Source organism: Clarias gariepinus, chromosome 26 (genome assembly GCF_024256425.1).
Source record: "Clarias gariepinus isolate MV-2021 ecotype Netherlands chromosome 26, CGAR_prim_01v2, whole genome shotgun sequence".
In the NCBI taxonomy this organism is placed as follows: domain Eukaryota; kingdom Metazoa; phylum Chordata; class Actinopteri; order Siluriformes; family Clariidae; genus Clarias; species Clarias gariepinus.
The window spans coordinates 12631317-12651254 of NC_071125.1; the positions used below are offsets into that span (position 1 = coordinate 12631317).

Sequence of the window (19938 nt, forward strand, 5' to 3'; positions counted from 1 at the left end):
TGGATTGGCTGGGCACTGCAAAAAAATGAAATAGTTAGGATTACACTTTTTTTTTTTATTTTGCGCTTTAAAAAAAAAAAACTTTGATGATTCGCATAATAATTATAGAAAAAATAGAAATACTTTTGCAAACATGCGTGCGCACACACACTCACTCACTCACTCACTTACTCACTCACTAATGGGGTCACTGCTTTCTGACAGAGAGTCAGAGACTCTGGAAACGCTTGCTTCTGCTTCCATTGTGTATTTTACAGAAATGTGACATTGCATTTTTGTGCATTAACAGATTAATCTTCCCCACTGCTACAGCCTATTTAACCTATTTTTTACTTCCCCAAAGCTGTTAATGCAGTTCATTTACTATAGAACAGTCACTACACTTAATAATGACACAAAATAATGAAAAATACTTAAACACAGTCACAATGTTATAGTAAACACGGATGCTGACTATATGAAAAATGCATGCACACTGAGACCGAACATGGGAGACAATTACCTATAATCACACAGCGCACGCGAGAGAAGAACCCGTGATCATGTGACAGGTGGCAGACAAAGTGTATACATACAGTACTCGTATATCAAGATCTCACTTGTTTAAGTTAAAGTATATAAAAAAAATTAGCTTGTCTTGCAAAACGCTTACAGACCAAGTTAATCGCAATTGAAGGTCTCACTGTATTTTTAAGATGAAATAAGCCTGTCCAGGAAATATTTTTTACCAGAGCTTCAAATGAAAGAGTTGAATCAGTAATTACACAAGTCTTTTACTACTTCAAACAATAAAAGTAAAATGATATGGAAAAAAAAGTTTCTATTTACATCTACAAACTGATAATGGTTAGTCAAATAACACCTAAACCAGGAGATCGCCATTCCTCTAATCCCTGCAACATTTTCTAATCTGTCAATGAGAAAAGTATGTGGTATTAAAAGTTCTACTAAGATCAAGCAATGCTAGCAAGGAGACACAACATTAATCAGAGGCCAGTAGTAGGTAATTTACCACTTTAACTGGCACACTCTCTGTACTATGATAAAACAACCTTTTAGGATTTTGGGGATAAGGTTTAATATTTTCCTATAAAACCTTGGTTGCACACAATCACTTGGCTAACTAACTAGATATGCACACAACGTAATTATGGTAACAACATTTAATTTAAACATATACGCAGTGGAAGGTTTCTTTGCTTTTCAACCCTTTTTCAAGGCAGTGGTGAGTTATTTAATGAGTTAGATTCAGCCCTTTTTTTTTTTGCAGGTACTTATTATTATAGGCTTTAACACTGATCGTATAATGGTAATGCTATGTGTTTTCTAGGTAAATCCATCTAATAGATGCAACCAACAGGTCAAAGTAAATCAGCCAATATAAAACACATAGTGTGCCCTGTCACTACTAGACATTTTTTCATGCTTATAAGTAAAAAGGAATAACCCAAGTTGCATAATGTGTAAGTAAAATGTGCAATGCAGGAAAATGTAGTAGAGTTTAAGTAAAATGTCAAAAAACGTAAAATGGAAGTACTTTAGTAAATACGTGAAAAAAGCGGCACTGCCTCCCCTTGGGCAGGGAAGCATTCGCATAGTTGCCTATTAAGATGACTGGCCACTAATAGCAAGCTCCAGAGAGCAGCTGGAGAGACAGTGCTAGTTCTGTCTTATTTAGGTTCTGGGTTTCTCAGTGAACATGCAGAAAAGTTGGAGATATCTGATCTGTTTCGTTACCAGCCGAAGCACAGAAAAGATGTGCTTTTTTGTGTCAGAGTACAGAAAAGCCGCACTTCAGTGCTGCTTCGCTCTGTTTTAAGCGAGTGTTTTTTTACAGTTAATTGGGATAATGGCGTCTATGATTACTGTGGTGCCTCTGGGGCTGTTGAACCTGCAAGTGTTTCAATGCTGGCTTCGCTCATACTGCCTGTGTGCGCCCCACTAGGCTGTCATGCCTGTCATTTCTACTGCCCAGGAGTGTCGTTTCTCAAAGTGGTAACAACTGATGCCTTTTTTCAGTGTGGGAGAAAAACTACATAGATTTGATAACCTGGTCATTCAGTAAATTCAGGTTCTCAGCTAACTTTTTTTAGGCACATAATGTCGCTGAGCTTAGACCTGAGCAACTGAAGCAACCCCAGGTCATAACACTTGCGCATTTGTTCCATTATTTATGACCATCCAAAATGTGTGCATGTATGAAAATATAATTTCTAAACAGATCATGAATGAAGATACATGCATAGAGATGTCTTTCGTAAGGACATGAGTAGATGTGATCTCCTATACGATATGTGTTGTACCTTGTTCTGTACCTTATTCCTCTCCTTCAGGAAATTGAGATTATAGTCATAACCATTCATTGACAGTCACCTTTGATCATCAGTTGCAAACACTTTACATTTTACCACTTTTGTTCCTTTTCTAAGATTTTCATATGGTGTATGTTTTTTTTCTAACATTTTGTTGCTAAGGATTTTTTTGATAACTATTAATTTAAAATTTTGTCACATACACAGTCACAGTACGATATGCAGTGAAATGCTTAAACGACCACCCATGGCCTTAAAAATAAAAAGGTTATTAATAGAAAATAAATATGAAATAAATCGAAAAATAACTTTAGTTAAGGAAAGAAATATATCTTATAGAAGATGAGACAAAATATTAAATTTAAGAAAAATGTAAGAAAACTTAGCTGTACAAATATGGAAAAGTAATGATTTTCTGTTCAAGATGAAGTGGGATTTAAATAGAAATGTCCTGGGGTGTGTGCAAATATGCATGAAAGTGTCTTAAGTGCAACGGGCACATTTATAGAAATATGTGTAGATGGCTATGAATTTGCAGGTTGTTCATAAGTGAACAAAAGTGTCCATGAATGTCCAGAATGAGTGCAAAAAGACCACTGTCCATAAGTGTGTAATGTGCAAAAAAAGGTTTAGTCCTCTGTCGTGTTCTGATTTAGAGACCGTATCGCATGCGGGATATAGGAAGTTTCCTTAGTTTCTCTGTATTGGCCCTCAGGAAGCGAAATTACTTTTCTGACCGCAACAGGGAGAACAGTCCATTGTTGATGTCCTTTACAATCTTCCTGGCTTTGGTCCAGCACCGTTTGCTGTAGGTTTAGTGTAGGTCAGGGAGCTTAGTGCGGATGATGCGCTCAGCTGATTGCACCATCCTCTGTAGAGCTAGTCTGTCCTGCATGGTGCTGTTCCCGAACCAGGTCGTGATGTTTCTCGTCAGGATGCTCTCTATGTTATGTAAGTCTGAAGTCTCTCAAGCGTCTGAGGTGGTAGAAATGCTGCAGGGCCTTTCTCACTATGGTGTTGATGTAATACAGGACCATGACGGGTCCTGCATGATGTAAACACTGATGTCATTAGCAAACTTGATGATGGTGGGTGGAGTTGGTAGTGGCCACGCAGTCATACGTGTACAATAAGTACAGCAGCCGGCTGAGAACACAACTCTGGGAGGGCTCCAGTGCTGAGAGTGAGGGAGGCTGAGACGTGTCCACTTAGTGCCTGTGGTCTGCCACTTCGGAAATTGGAGATCCACTGACACAGAGATGGGCTGACTCTCAGATGATATTAAATGCTGAACTGTATTCGACAAAGAGCATTTTATCATAATTTCCCTTCCTAGTGTCCAGGTGAGTGGGAGCTGCAGCCTTAAAGTGACCATAGAAAGGTGTTCAGCTTGTCTGCCAGAGACACGTCCGCGTTTGTCATACCGGATGTTGGTGCTTTATAGTCCGTTAGTAGTGTTGCGTAGCAGTAATAATTAAAATTTTAGATTATGGTGGACCACAATACTGGTGTATTATTATAGTCAAAATAATAACACACCACCATATTACTGACATATTATTATAGTCAAAATTTTGGGCCATAAAGCTTAATGTGCTGTTTTTTTTTCCCTCAGGAGCCTGTAAAGAGAATCCTGGCTCTCACAGAGACATGTCTGGTAGAAAGAGACCCTGGCTCCTACAACATCGTTACCATAAAACCCTTTGGAGAGGTGAGCCATACTGTTTATAAAGGAGCAAATAATTATTATATAAATATAAAATTATATTATATAAATCGTTTTATATTTTCAATTCTAGTTGCAAGTTTATACCAAATAAATGTAGTTAATGCAATTCAATATGTAATGTATCAACATGTATCTTCTTCTTACCTTATACAGTCATGGCCAAAAATATTGGCCCCCTTGCAATTCTGTAAGAAAGCGCAACCTTTCTCTCAGAAAATTGTCGCAGTTGCAAATGTGTGTGTCTGTGTGTGTGTGAGGCTAGAGTAAATGGAGACTCTTGCTTTCAGCCCCTACTCATATTACACATTAAAACTTTCTTCTCTAGTTTAAACACACTCAAACACATTAACGGAAAGACTGTTGTTCTCCTCTAAATTATTAAAGCTTCTCAGTTTTATTTTAATGTTGCTCGCGACAGCGTAACAGCCCGTCAATTCATGCTCGTGTAATGATGAGATGGACAAACTGGTCGATGCCTCCGTTCTTTTATTTTCTGCATTGTCAGGTTATAGTACAAACTTTCGGGTGGATCCTGCACTTAAATCCAACAAAAAAAAAAAATACTGAAGAACAAAACTCAGGCTCTATATCCTAGCTTAGATCTCGCCTTCGCGTTCTCACACACCGGACTGCATTACCCAAAATGCATCTCCCGCACTGACTACACTTCCGTAAACAGCGGTCATAAATCAACGTTACACTGTTTTATCTAAAAAAATAAATAAAAAAAACGCAATAAACATCACTAATGACACTCGTGTAAGCGAAAACTAACAATCACTGCTGTAAAGTTAAACAAATGACCCAGCACCTTACCTCTAAGATTTGCGACAGAGTTTCGGAGAGCAGAATGTGTCTTTTGCCTTCTTTCTGTGTACGTTTATGAATGGGGGTTTCACACACACACACACACACACACACAAACACACAAACACACAAACACACACACACACACACACACACTCACAGCTGGCACAGTGTCTAATTTCGCTCGCACATGCACACACACACAGACACACACCGTGATGAGGAAAAAAATTGATTTTTAACCTCTATATTGAGAATTTCTTTTGCCTTACTCGCGCACACGTGTGTTACAAGAAACAGTACACGCGCTTCCATACACAAAAATAAATATGTTTCACACACACACGTAGTCAGTGTTATAGTAAACAGTACACTCGTGCACAGATGTTAATTATACCAGTAAGAGACGAGCACTAAGACCCAGCAGGGGAGACGATTCCGCAGCGCAAGAGAGAGAAAAACCATTGGCTCAGTTGTGATTACTGACAAAACAAGAAGCGCATGCGTTAAACATTATACTCGGTGCTTGTAAACCAAGACAATGCTCTTTTTCAAGTTAAATTTTTATTAAAAATCTTTACTCTTCTTACGGAACACTCGTAAACCGCGTTAATCCGAGACTCCACTGTATTTTTTATTTTCATATATATTTAATTATTTCATAGTTTTTAAGCATACAGTTAATAATAAACTTGCTGTTGCTTTCTTATTATTGGGTATGTTCTGCAGGACTATTTATTAATCTTGTGTAATTGTGTCACTTCAGGTTTTTGCGCTCATCTGTGATGCTGAGAACCCTCAGATATTCACAGTCGAATTTATCAGAGGACAAATACGCAAGTACTGCTCCACAGATAGGTAACACAGTCTCTCTTCCACTCTCCCTGTTTTTCTCTCTTCTCCCCTGTCTCTGTTTTTTCACCCATGCTTTAATTTCAGTTTAAGTACTACCGTTTCTAAAAGCCATAAAACATTAGTTCCCCCAATTCCGAATTTGTATCAGTTTTTTTTCAGAATTTCTTTCTAAATTTCTAACATTCACAAGTCTTTTCTGAAGAATCTTTTCTAGCTTTATATGACTTGGGCACCCCTTATTTTATCTACATCTAGCATTTAACTAGCATTACACAAGCATTACAATTTGATAAATTTTAATGTATTAATACAGCTTTGTTACATAATGTTATTTACAGTATTTAGTTCCAGGGCAGTACAGTTTATTTCAGCTGTAATAAAAAAAAATGTTGTATTAAAATGGAGCTCTAAATACTTTTGGATGCATGTGTACTGCCATTACCCAAAAGGTAAGAGGCATTTTTAAATGTTTTATTTTTTACAAGTTGCATGCTCACTTATTTCATTGAATCACCTTTATCCATCTTTACAGTGCACATTTGCCATGGCATCATTTCAACAACCTAATGCAATGTCTCTGTTTACTCCTATCCAAAGTTTCATCAATTTATGACCAAGGTATTTACTGTTTCTAGGAGAGTCAAAATACTCCATAGCATCTTTTGCAGCACATTGCAAAGTTTTTAATACTTTTCTCAAGGCTATAGTATGTGGTGGCCAGTTCTTCAATTGTTTAACTGTGAGCACCCTGTGCATATTACATTGGTTTACTCATATTATAAAAAGTTTGTGAAAACCTGACTATCGCACCAATTGCCAGTTTGCTGTTCCCACAAAGTTGTGTAAATGCACAAATGTATAACATGTAGTTTTTTTACATTATACAGTACATAGAAACATGGGTTCCAGATGTGTCTGTCATGTTTCAGCTGAAACGGCTTAGATAATGCATTCAGGCAGGCTTGAAAATCCCTGTTCCAGATCTATTCTATTGTTTTTACTTTACAATAGCTTTAAAAGCAAATGAACTCTTCCACACCCCTTTTTCCACAATATTTTTGTCAAAATGCAGAACATGTGGCTGGCTGGGGAGGAAAATATCCTATTGGAAACAAAATAAGGAATTTTAGTATAAACGGATCTGTTGTTTGCAGATTTTAATTGTTAATTTGTAATGACATTTTTAATGGTAGCTCTTTTAGAGAGTTTAAAATGTGACCATTATCGAGGCTAAATTTTCTATCATGTCTGTTTTGTAAGAACTAAATAAAGCTAAGTTAGCTGAATTAGCAACCTAGTATTCTAGTATGTTAGCATTGTTATAATAGATTGAAGCTAAACACAGCAAAGTGCTTAGGAGAGGTGGCAGTGAAGTTTCTGACTAGTCTGTTTATCTTGGAGAGAGAGAAAGCGGATCCCAGAGGACTGGAGGAGGAGAGTATTGGTGCCGATCTTTAAAAACAAGGGAGATGTGCAGAGCTGTGGCAGCTACAGAGGAATTAAGCTGATGAGACGTACAACTAAGCTTCGGGAAAGAGTCGTGGAAGCTAGGTTAAGGGCAGAGGTGAGCACCAATATGTTTTTTTGTCTAGAAAGAGTACAACAGATGCAGTATTTGCTTTAAGGATGTTGATGAAGAAGTAGAGAGAAGGTAATAGGGAGTTGAATTGTGTCTTAGTAGATTTAAAGAAAATTAATGACGAGGTGCAGAGAAAGGTTCTGTGGTTTTGTATGAGGAAGTCTGGAGTGGCAGAGACGTATGTTAGAATGTTGCAGGACATGTATGAGAGCTGTGAGACAGTGGTGAGATGTGCTATAGGTGTGACACAAGAGTTCAAGGTGGAGATGGGTCTGTAACAAGGATCGGCTTTGAGCCCTGTCTTGTATGCTCTGGTGATGGACAGGATGACAGATGATGTTAAACAAAAGTCTCAATGGACTATGACTGTTTGCAGATGACATTGTGCTTTGTAGCGAGAACAAGGAACAGGTGGACAAAAATCTAGTGAGGTGGAGGTATGCTCTGGAAAGCAGAGGAATGAAGGTTAGCGGCAGCAAGACAGAATACATGTGTGTGAATGAGAAGGACCGAAGTAGAATGTTGAGGCTACAGGTATCAGAAGTAAAGAAGGTATAGGACTTTTAAGTACTGTCATGGTGTGTGTCTATGATGGTCATGATCAATCTTTTGTCGCTCGTAGCTTACTCTGTAAGTGTAGCTCGAGGTCTGGTCTGATCTGTCTGCTATTGCCCTGATCTGAAGCAGAGTTGTGTGACTGACCTGGAAAACAGGGAATTGTGGCATGCATGCGGGGTAATGTAACACGACCCAGGGACTTCAAAGAAATCGAAATTAAAAGCAGTCCTTTGATTGCTGCATGAAGTACAGCCGCATGAAGCTTTTACGGCACTCCCGCACAAAGCCAGCCTTCGGGATCCTGCTGTCGAAGAGGGAAAAGGCTGCTATGCATCCACCTTAAGGCTCCTGTTTCCAATCAGGAAAGCCACCCAGCTATTGGACGTTGAGGGGGACTCCCGTCTGAAACAGTGGAGGGCTGGGAGGGGCCGGCTGGCTAGGTCACCGGGAAGTAGAGTGCCAATGGAGTCGCAAGAGCCACTTCCCACGCGGGCCCACTTTATCACTCTCCGCACAGCCATCGCTCGCCGCATGTGCCCACATGCCAGCTGGGCACTGCCATCAGAGCTGCACCTGCACACTCGACCATCACATACTTTCTCTTTCCTTCTTTCTCTCTCCTCCTTCCTTAAACCCTATTCCTTATTAATTTTTCTTATAATTTTATAATTTTCCCCTAAGACCTCGCCTCGTGTCTGTGTTTATGGCCATGCATCAAACTCGTTATAGTACTTGAGGTAAATTGTCCAGAGCAACGGATAGTGTGGAAATATAGTGAGGAGGCATGTGCAGGCAGTTTGGAACAGGTGGAGAAAAGTGTCACGTGTGTTGTCTGATAAGATTGTCTGCGAGAATGAAAGAAAGGGTGTACAAGACAGTGGTGAGACCAGCGATGCTCTATGGTTTAGAGACGGTAGCACTGAAAAAAAAAAAAAGACAGGAGGCAGAGCTGGAGGTAGCAGATGGTGTTGAGGTTTTTTTTTTAGTTGACCAGAATGAATAGGATCAAGAATGAGACAAACCGTATGGGACTAGTTTTGTGCCAAACTTTTGCACAAAAAGTTCTCTTGTTAAGAAAGCAATTTAATGCAAAATTATTAGTACATGCATAGAAGACTTAATGTTGGAATATTTTCACTGTAAATAAACATCTGGTGCGTCTTCATTCCCTCAGAAGTAAGAGGATTTATGTGTTAATTTGTGCATGCAGCCAATGAAAGCATTGAGTATGCTTTTCTTTTTAACAGTTGTGAATGAGGAATCAGTTTGTCAGGATCCCTTCGGCAGGACTTAACAACAAGCTGTAGAAAGGGCCACGCAAATAACTTTTTAAAAAATATCATAATAAAAGGCGAAAAAACCTGAACGTCATGTTTAAGCACAGGTTTCAAAAAAGAACAAAAAGTAGTGGATGTTTTTTTTTGTCATATATACAGAACTGTGAAAAGTATTTGCCTCTTCTTAATTCTTCTTTGTCTTTCAGCTGTTCCCTTTCAGGGGTCGCCACAGCGAATCATTTGTCTCCATCTAACCCTATCCTCTGCTTCATCTTCTCTCACACCAACTAACTTCATGTCCTCTCTCACTGCATCCATAAATCTCCTCTTTGGTCTTCCTCTAGACCTCCTGCCTGGCAGGTCCAACCTCAGCATCCTTCTACCGATATATTCACAATCTCTTCTCTGAACATGTCCAAACCACCTCAATCTGGCTTCTCTGACTTTATCTCCAAAACATCTAACGTGGGTTGTCCCTCTGATAAACTCATTCTTGATCCTATCCATCCTTGTCACTCCCAAAGAGAACCTCAACATCTTCAGCTCTGCTAACTCCAACTCTGCCTCCTGTCTTTTCTTCAGCGCCACTGTCTCTAAGCCGTAGAGCATTGCTGGTCTCACCACTGTCCTGTACACCTTTCCTTTCATTCTCGCTGATACTCTTTTATTGCACAACACACCTGACACCTTTCTTCACCCATTGCAACCTGCCTGTACCCGCCTCTTCACCTCTTTTGAACACTCTCTGTTGCTCTGGACCGTTGACCCTAAGTACTTAAAATCCTGCACCTTCTTTACCTCTGCTCCCTGTAGCCTCACCGATCCTCCTGGGTCCCTCTCATTTACACATATGTATTCCGTCTTGCTGCGGCTAACCTTCATTCCTCTGCTTTCCAGAGCATACCTCAACCTCTCCAAATTTTCCTTAACCTGTTTCCTGCTCTCGCTACAGAGCACAATGTCATCTGCAAACATTATATTTCATGGAGACTCCTGTCTTACCTCATCTGTCATCCTGTCCATCACCAGAGCAAACAAAAAGGGGCTTAGAGCCGATCCTTGATGCAGACCCACCTCCACCTTGAACTCTTCTATCACACCTACAGCACATCTCACCACTATCTTACAGCTCTCATACATGTCCTGCACCACTCTAACATACTTCTCTGCCACTCCAGACTTCCTCATACAATACCACAGCTCCTCTCTTGGCACCCTGTCATACGCTTTCTCTAAATCTACAAAGACACAATGCAACTCCCTGTTATCTTCTCTGTACTTCCCTGCCAGCATTCTCAAAGCAAATACTGCATCTGATGTACTCTTTCTAGGCATAAAACCATATTGCTGCTCTCCATATTTGCCTCTTCTTAATTATTTTTGCAAATTTGATTCAGAAAAATTAAAATATTTATTAAAAAAATGAGTAAACACAAATAATTTCTTGTAAATGATGATTTTATTTAATAAAGGTTTTTTTCTCAAAACTACATGGACCTATGTGAAAGTCATCTACTCCCCCATAAAAAACAAAGTTATAAAAGAATGCAGAGCATCATCTGAAGAACTGCAAGCCTTACTTGCCTCAATGTTCATGATTCAACAGTAAGACATGAGACCACGCAAAAATGGCATCCATGGGGGAGTTCCTAGATAAAAGTCACTTCTGACCAAAGCCTTGTCTCACACATTTTCCAAAAAACATCTTGATTATCCCCAAGACTTTTGGGCTAATATTCTGTGGTGTGCATCTGACGTGAAACTAACACAGCATTTCATGAAACAAACATTTAATCATTTAAACATTTAATCATTTAAACATCTAATCATTTAAACATTCAATCATTTAAACATTTAATGGTGGTGGTAGTATGATGGTCCGGGACTGCGTTGGAGCTTTACCAGAAAATGCTGAAGGAGATCTGTCATCAGATTGTGATCTCTAGCTGAAGTGCTCTTTAGTTATGTAGCAGGACAATGATCGAAAACACACCCACTCTAAATGCCACAAAAAACTTAAATTAACGTTTTGGAGTGGCCCAGTCCAGACTTAAATCCATGCATGCGAAATAGCAGGGGATTTATTAGCAGCACAGAAGAGGAATCAATTTATTGACTGAATATGCCCCCTTTTTACTATGGCTTGTTAGCATTGTATTCCTAGTTTATTGGTAGATCCAGTTACAGAACTACAAAAGCTAAACTAAATTTAGAAATGACAAATTTAACTTGAGGAACACAGACCTCGTTAAGAGTTCTAAAAGAAGAATTTTTCAGTTTTGCATTTTAGCTCTTCTGACGAAGAGACGTGACCTGTACATGTTTAAGTCTAACTAACAACACACACACACACACACACACACACACACACTCACTCTCTCACTCTCTCTCACTCTCTCACTGTATTTCTCTTTCTTTGTGTCTCTTTGTAGGGACTCTCTGATGGCCAGTCTCTTGGATGGTGTACGAGCTTCTGGTAATAGAGATGTGTGCGTAAAAATGGCTTCCACTCAAAGAGGGCAGCGCTGGGGACTTCTCAGCATGCCTGTTGATGAGGAGGTAGAGAGCCTCCATCTCAAATTCCTCGCTGCTCCACCCAGTATGTAGAGTGTTCTAAAATCTTTAATACTTAAAACTGAAAAACCCATCAGTGTAGGGGCGCTTATGATGTACATTTAATGTGAGATGAAGAGTATCTCCGGGTCCCATCTAGAGGCATTTAATCTTCATTTCACATTAAAGGCGTAGGTATATAATAAGTAAGAAGTAAACTATAGGCAAATGTTTAATAACAGGGTGATGTGGTGCATTGCAGTGCAGGGTGGAAGTGTTGTTACCACTTAAATGTTAATTTTCTAATAACAGGATGTCTTAGATTGTGTTAATTTTTTTTTTTTTTTTTTTTTTTTCTTCAGTAAATTGCCAATGATGTTGCTGAACATACTGGCTGTTGCAAATCTGTGGCACTTGAGACTTAAATGATGAATAAAATAACCATCTCTTTACAAAGTATATTATTCTATTATTGATGTGCATTTTACAAGATCTCTGAAGGTGTTCTGTGGTATCTGGCAACAGGACCTAATTTCTGTAGGAATGTGATCCTAATTCTTTATGGATCACATTTGTTTGCTTAGCATATCCTACAGATGCTCATTTATACTGAGATTATGGGAATTTGGAGGCCAAGTCATGTTTGTGTCTTGGAGTTATGGAGAGATTTAGCATATTTCTCAATCTATTTCTAAATATATTTATTTTGTTAAAATGTGAATCACTGTGATTTATGTGAATCCATGTGATTTTTCTCCATGGGAATTGAGATTATGTTTGTCTCTTTTTTTTTTTCTTCCAACAAAAAACACTGACTGCGCTTAAGAAAAAAACAGGACTTTCAACTCTTCTGTAATAAAATAAAAGTCACATGTAAGAGTGTTAGGTAGTTATAGTTATTCAATACATAGTTTACAGTGTAAACGGTAAGGGGGTTTATTGCTCAATCTTAACACACTTCCAGTATACTCCTCGGCAGCTTTCGCTCTGTTCTCAGAGTCTCTGTGTAACCGTTCGAAACAACACGGCAGGTTTTATTATCGAATACTTTGTTAAAGCCCAATTAGAACTGCATGTGCCTGTATCTGATCAGACAGTACTACGTATTTCCAGTGCTATGTATTTCCATAATACATATGTTACTATGTATTACCACTTTCCAGTTGTGTTTGACTAAATGGCATTTAGTTATTAACCTAGTTAACCCAGTGTAAGTATGTATTCAGTGGGGTAAACTTTAAAGCATTTTTTATAAGTCGCTCTGGATAAGAGCGTCTGCCAAATGCCTAAATGTAAATGTATATTAGTTTTTAGTATGTGTGAGAGACATTTACCATATGCTGATAAACAGGTGCATAATCAACTTATGCCACAATAAACGCAAACAAAAAAAGCGAGTGACTGACTGACGTTCTGCAAGTTTTTGCAGAGTCTGCAAGCTTCTGCGGAGACCTCCAAAAAAATTTTTAACATGTTTAATTTTTTCGTGCGGAAACTCGCGGGGAAACACGATGAACCATACTTATGGCCACCGTGTGAAACCGCGTAGGTGAGATAGGTAGTAGTACTGGGTTGTTCATGAACGATTCGTTCTTTTTGAACAAATCTTTAACATGACTCAGATAAACGAGTAGTCTCGGAGAGTGATACGTTAATTTTCTATTGGGCGTGCATGCGCAAAGCATCGCAAAACCTCCCTAACTTTGAGTCTTTTCGTTCGTTCTTTTGTCACGTGACTCCCATAGATGCTGTGCAGTGCAGTACAGGAAACCGAATTGAAGGGTTCTGCTAGTACACAGAAAACAGAATTAAACGATTATTTCTCAATGACTCTTCTACTCCGAATCATTCGTTCTTTTGACAAGTGACTCCCATGAACGCTATGCAGTGCATTACACAGTGCAAAACAGTTTTTGGCATAGAAATAACTGCATACTATGCATATGATTGGTGTATGTTAATGTTTAAGTCCTGTGATTTTAAATTACACCTGGGACTACGATCAGAGCCATGCTGTTATAGAAAATGATCAGTCTTTTGACCAGTCTGGTTACAGTCTGAAAACAGTACTGTGGTAAAAAATAATAATTTGGCTTTCATGATCATGCTTATGATTATTCAAGTACTGCATTTTGTCTTTTTGAAAATGTATTTAAATATGCATTACATAAACAATTACCATAAAAGGTAATGTACTGTAAGTACACATCTATCACCAATCTATCACAGTAAAACACAAAATGTTTTGAATACAAAATTAAATAAAAAAAAAAGATGATATGAATTTTGAATAAGATATGTGGAATTTTATATATAGTTCAATGTTGCTGAGATGTCAGACTAAGGTAGTTGCAATGGAATTTCTAAGTTTATAATAGATATTTAAAACTATGGGGGTCACATGGGTATGTTAACAGGAATGTAACAAATTCAAGGTCAACCCCACACTTAAAGCCTAAATACAGTTGATAATAATTGCCATAATCTTTTAACTATGTATTTACCTATTACTGTTCAATTGAAAGTTATTTTATACGTTACATATTTAATTGATGGGTGTCAATTTTTTTCTTCTAATAATAATAAGCAATTATTGTTTCCTTTAGGTGGCAAACAAAAATTAAATAAATATTTTTAACACCTTTTTCTTTTATTATGTTTTATTTTACATAGATGGAAATTTTGCTGATGCAGTGTTCAGGTTCAACGCCAACATCTCCTACAGTGGAGTTCTCCATGCAGTCACCCAAGACGTAAGTTATTCTCTGGTATTTCAAAATAGCAATCAGAATTTGACTCAATTATTAAGCAAATTTATTAAATCTTAACAGTTGTGTTTTGAATATTAAAATAAAGTCATATATATTTCTTTGTATGATAATGATTTGGACAACATGGGGCAAGGGGGTGGGGGTGGAGTAGGAGGTCATAGCACCCGATTCCAGAATAAGCCACACGATTTCACGACTTTTTAGTGGGTCTACGACAAATGGTACAAAACTTGTTACATGTCAAACTAGTTTGTACGGAAGAAGAATAAAAAGAAAAAGAAGCCTGCAAGAATAATGCAGGTGATGCTTTGCTTTGCAAGCACCACTAATTACATGCTGGTAGTATATGTACATCCATATAAATTCACCTGTATTGCATGGGCCAGAGTTGATTGAGTTCCAGTAAGAGTCAAATGAAAGCCTTTTTTTCAATTAGCATAACAAAAAATTGGTTTCTTTATGGCCACACAGCTTTTTACTCCCTTTTCTATGAGTCTTAATTGCATGTTGTGTATAGAAATGCTTTTAGTTTTAATATTAAATATAGCTTTGATTTGTTTTCATGGCTTTTTTTATTTTTCCAAAAGCGCTGATTCAGCGCTAACCTACCAGGTTTTAATACTGTGTTGGAAAGTTCTTAACCCAATTTCAGTAATGGTAATTTGACATGGTAGCATTTTTCCATTACCATGAGATACAATGTCTAATGTGGCAGAATCACAGCAACGGTTAAAAAGTTTTAAATCACACCAGGTACGTGACATTACATATTCAAAACACTACAGGTATTTTGAATATCAAATTCAGTATCAAATTTATCACTTTTAAAATCTTAAAAGCATGAATACTTGAGTTTACAAGAAGTACTTTCAAGGTCATAAATAAAGAAAGGAAACTTTTTTTTTTTTTTTTCCCTTTAGGATGTTATTTAGTAAAAATACACATATGTCCAGGAACACTCAAGTGAAGTGTTCCTGGAAAAAGTGTACCTCAAGTTCAATTTAATTTTATTTGTGTAGTGCTCATTATCACAAAGCAGCTTTACACACAATTATTTTACATAATTATGGTCCTATGTAAGAAATGTGAAAATTTGTATAAATCAAAATGATCAGATTGGCCCTGATGAGCAAACCGAGGACAATGGTGGCAAGGAAAAGGATTGGCTCATATAGCTTGACAGAGAAAGAAGAGAAGAGCTAACAGTTAGGTATGGCCACAGTCACATAATGTATAAGATTCAATTCAATTCAATTGTATAGCGCTTTTAACAATTTTCATTGCCGCAAAGCAGCTTTACACAGTCAAAAGAATTATTTAAGTTTGTATGAAATGTGAATTTGTATGAATCAAAATGGTCAGATTTGTCCCTGGTGAGCAAGCCGAGGGCGACAGTGGCAAGGAAAAACTCCCTGAGATGGTAATAGGAAGAAACCTTGAGAGGAACAAGATTCAACAGGGAACCCATCCTCATTGGGTGAAACAGAAAGCAGGAAATGATCTGCATTTATACAGTGTGTTAGGTGGCAGGCAATTCAGCTATAATAGTTGATGATAATTGATGTTAATATGGAGTCCATGTTATTGAAGACTCAAGTAGACTTGTAAGAAGTTCCAGTCCTGAACTATCGAACTGTCAAGTCCACAGAGAAACAGTTGCCAACACCAGTCAAGGCCAGAACCATCTTCTAGGTAGAGAGAATCATCCCCAGACACCAGACGCATCCCAAAGAGACACACGGGGCAACCATGTGACGAGATCTCCAATCAGAAGCGGGGCATCAGGATGGGTCAGACATGTCCAGAGGGCAGAGGAAGTCTGGATCACTGGCAGCTCAGGAACGACATGTGTACTGTAGCTCGACAGAGAGAGAGAAAGAGTGAAAGGGGGAGACGGGGAGAGAGGAAAGAAAAAAAGGGGAGAAAGAGAAGAAGAGAAGAGATGGCAGTTAGGTATGGTCATAGTCACACAATGTATAATGTGAATGTATATTAACTGTGGAGTGCAAGCAGAGACTAACTATGACAGAATAACTAAAAGGGAGAGCCAGAAGGAAACACAAACATAAGGGCTTCCTGAGATGTAAAGCAAACAATCACCTCACCGTCAACAAACCTGAGTGATCAATGAGAGTGAGGAAGACGGCATCTAAACATACCAATTCACCGTAATACTCTACGTCCATGAGTCCCCCAGATCTGCTCCTTTACCTAAGGCAAATCTATTTATAAAAATGCTTGACTAAATAAATAGGTTTTTAGCCTAGACTTAAACACTGAGACACTGTGTTTAAGGCCCGAACACTATTTGGAAGACTATTCCATAATTTTGGGGCTTTGTAAGAAAAAGCTCTGCCCCCAGTTGTATTTTTCATAATACGCGGTACTGACAAGCAGCCTGCATCCTTTGATCGAAGTAGGCGTGGTGGTTCGTAAGACACTAGCAGTTCGCTCAGGTACTGCGGCGCGAGACCATTTAATGCTTTATATGTCAAGAGTAGTATTTTAAAATCAATGCGAAATTTCACAGGGAGCCAATGGAGTGAAGATAAGATAGGGGTGATGTGCTCATATCTTCTGGTTCTAGTGAGGACTCTCGCTGCTGCATTCTGGACTAGCTGAAACTTGTTTATGCACCTAGCTAAACATCCAGACAGTAAGGCATTAGAATCATTCAACTTAGAGATAAAAGTGTGAACTAATTTTTCTGCATCGTTTAGTGACAATATGATGAAAAAAAATGCTATCCTGGTAATATTATCTAGATGAGCTTCAAATAAAAAATTGGAATCTATACACAAAGGTCTTTTACTGTTGCACTTGATGAATTATAAAACATTAAGGTCATCCAGAGATACTGTGTGATCGAAAAGCCTACTTTAAGTTGTATTTGGTTCTAGTACCAGAACCTCATGTCAGGATTAAACAGAAGCAAGTTAATTAACATCTAGTCTCTTATGTTCTTCATACATTCCTCAGCTTTATTTGGCTGGCTTTTCTTATTTGGTTTTGCTGTGACATGCTGATGACACCCAGTTATATAACAGTGAAAACTAATATTATACAAAAGCTGCAAGGTCAAATAACACAAGCAAAGAGATGCAACCCTGATTATATCATACAAAAGCTGCAAGGTCAAATAACACAAGCAAAGAGATGCAACCCTGATCAGAGGCTAATAGTAGGTTATTTACTACTTAAACAAGCGTTGTCTCTGTGCTTAGATGAGGCATAAATCTGATACAGTTTGTGTATGCTATACCCATGTTGATATAAACATAGCTGCTGTACTACTATCTTTTCCAGGATCATAGAGATAAAGAGGAGGTTTGATATTGGCCTGTGGTTGGACAGCTGACAGGGGTCACAGTCAGTTTTCTTAATTAGTGGTTTAATGACTGCTTATTTAAAAGATTTTGAAACATACCCACTGCTAAGTAAACAGGTAACTATTTCCAACAGGGGTTATGTTATTCCTGATACTATCTGCTTGAGAAAACATGTCGGTATAGGATCTACAGTAGTTACCCAATCGGAATGTTGGTTTTACCGTCGCGGCGCTCGGCGGCAGCATTTGCGTTTGTGCGTCTGCTGGCTTTTATCGCTAAGAGGCGCTACAGTATATAACTGCAGACTGACCCCCTATGCCTTAGTTCATTGTTTGCAGGATTAATTAGAGCTGCACGTAGTAGCGGATAAAATCAAGTGAAACATTGTAGTTAAACATTCATAATCACAGTACTAAAATGACAGTACAAATGTAGAATTCAAATTAAATTTTAATTCTACATTTCGGTGGTGTGGGAGTGAAGGTGCAGCGGGAGCTCGCGCAGCTCTTTCTCGCGCTGTCCTTAGTGGGCCTTTTCAGGGAGCCTACGAAGTGAGCGAGTAGCAATAGTAGATTTGGGGCGCACGCCCATCACAGGTAAATAATTACCCCTGTTGCGCTGTACCACCACTGCCAAAACCTTATGAAATGCAAGTTTAACATTTAAACGAATTTACAAAACTATATGCGAGCAGTTAAGGGATGATTAGACTACGTAGGAAAGTTAAGAGGAGGATCACGATGCTCAACATCCTGGAGCCCAAACCCTATTTAAATTGAATTAACAAATATTGTAAGTAAATAACAATAGCCCACGTTTAGAAAAGCATTTTTATTTAGATTATAAAAATAATCCTGCATCTGTTTTAGGTGTTCCAGCTGCCACTGTTCTTATGGCTCTGTCAGAGTAAATCATTTAGTAGTAAGCCTGTAAATTTCCATGTAAAACAGATGCATCTGTATGAATAAATTGAAATGATGAGCTATTGATCAGTGACCTATGTAACTGACTCAAATGTAAGTAAATGCTCATTGCTTCGCTGGTTGGGGGAGGGACGGGCTAATGACGATATGGTCTGCTGTGTGTGTGAGGGGTGTCGAGAGGTGTTACATACAGTAGGTGGACAAGCGGTATTCAACTTTTACTGTCGCGGCGTATGGCTACAGCATTTACATTTGTGCGTTTGCTGGCTTTTACCGCTGAATGGCACTATATAACTATAGACTGACGCCTCAGGCATCAGGTCGTTCTCTCCAGGCTTAATGAGCTGCAGCTCGTCTAGACAGATAAAATCAAGTGAAACATTGTAATTTAACAAATTCATAATCACAGTAGTAACATTACAGCACAAATTTATAATTAAAATTAAATATTTTAAGGATTACATTTTTAATTTTAAAGGATTTAAGCAACGTAAACATTAACACACTGAGCCTTTAGATTTTATGTGTAATTAGAAAAGCTACAAGTGTAGGGTCTTGTCATCTTATATTTTATGTTCTTTAAATTTGTAGTAGATTTTTTAACTGAAATAAATGAAACTAAACGACCATAAAATTAAAACATTGTCAGATTAATGTGCAAAAAGTATATGATAAAACTATATAAGACTACATAGCCTTTATAAGACTCAACTTTTATTTAAGTGCACTCACAATAACGAAAAAAACGTTATGATTTTGTAAAAGAAAATTAAAAAGGGGGATTACGATGCCGAATCGAAGTCCTGAGCCCAAACCTCATTTACATATAACTTTGGTCTGAGTGCATTCAGTTGCCCATAGACATTGCCTGATGAGTGCTAATGACTAAATAGAGTGCACCTGTGTGTAATCTAATGTCAGTACAAATACAGATGCTCTGTGACGGCCTCAGAGGTTGTCTAAGAGAATATTGGGAGCAACAACACCATGAAGTCCAAAGAACACACCAGTCAGGTCAGGGATAAAGTTATTGAGAAATTTAAAGCAGGCTTAGGCTACAAAAAGATTTTCAAAGCCTTGAACATCCCACGGAGCACTGTTCAAGCGATCATTCGGATATGGAAGCAGTATGGCACAACTGTAAACCTACCAAGACAGGCCGTCCAGGTGACTCTGGACGAGCTGCAGAGATCTACAGCTCAGGTGGGGGAATCTGTCCATAGGACAACTATTAGTCGTGCACTG

The 19938-nt window shown here is 38.3% G+C and overlaps 1 protein-coding gene across 4 annotated transcripts in view; it reads left to right on the plus strand.

The window, feature by feature from the left end:
- Nucleotides 1-19938, plus strand: part of LOC128514134 (dnaJ homolog subfamily C member 13-like) — a 223522-nt gene that overhangs the window by 68479 nt on the left and 135105 nt on the right. For all 4 annotated transcript variants that reach the window (XM_053487837.1, XM_053487839.1, XM_053487836.1 and 1 more), the window contains exons 8-11: nucleotides 3928-4023; nucleotides 5615-5706; nucleotides 11550-11716; nucleotides 14344-14423. In XM_053487837.1, the coding sequence (XP_053343812.1) occupies nucleotides 3928-4023; nucleotides 5615-5706; nucleotides 11550-11716; nucleotides 14344-14423 (435 nt within the window). The remainder of the gene's footprint in view (nucleotides 1-3927; nucleotides 4024-5614; nucleotides 5707-11549; nucleotides 11717-14343; nucleotides 14424-19938) is intronic.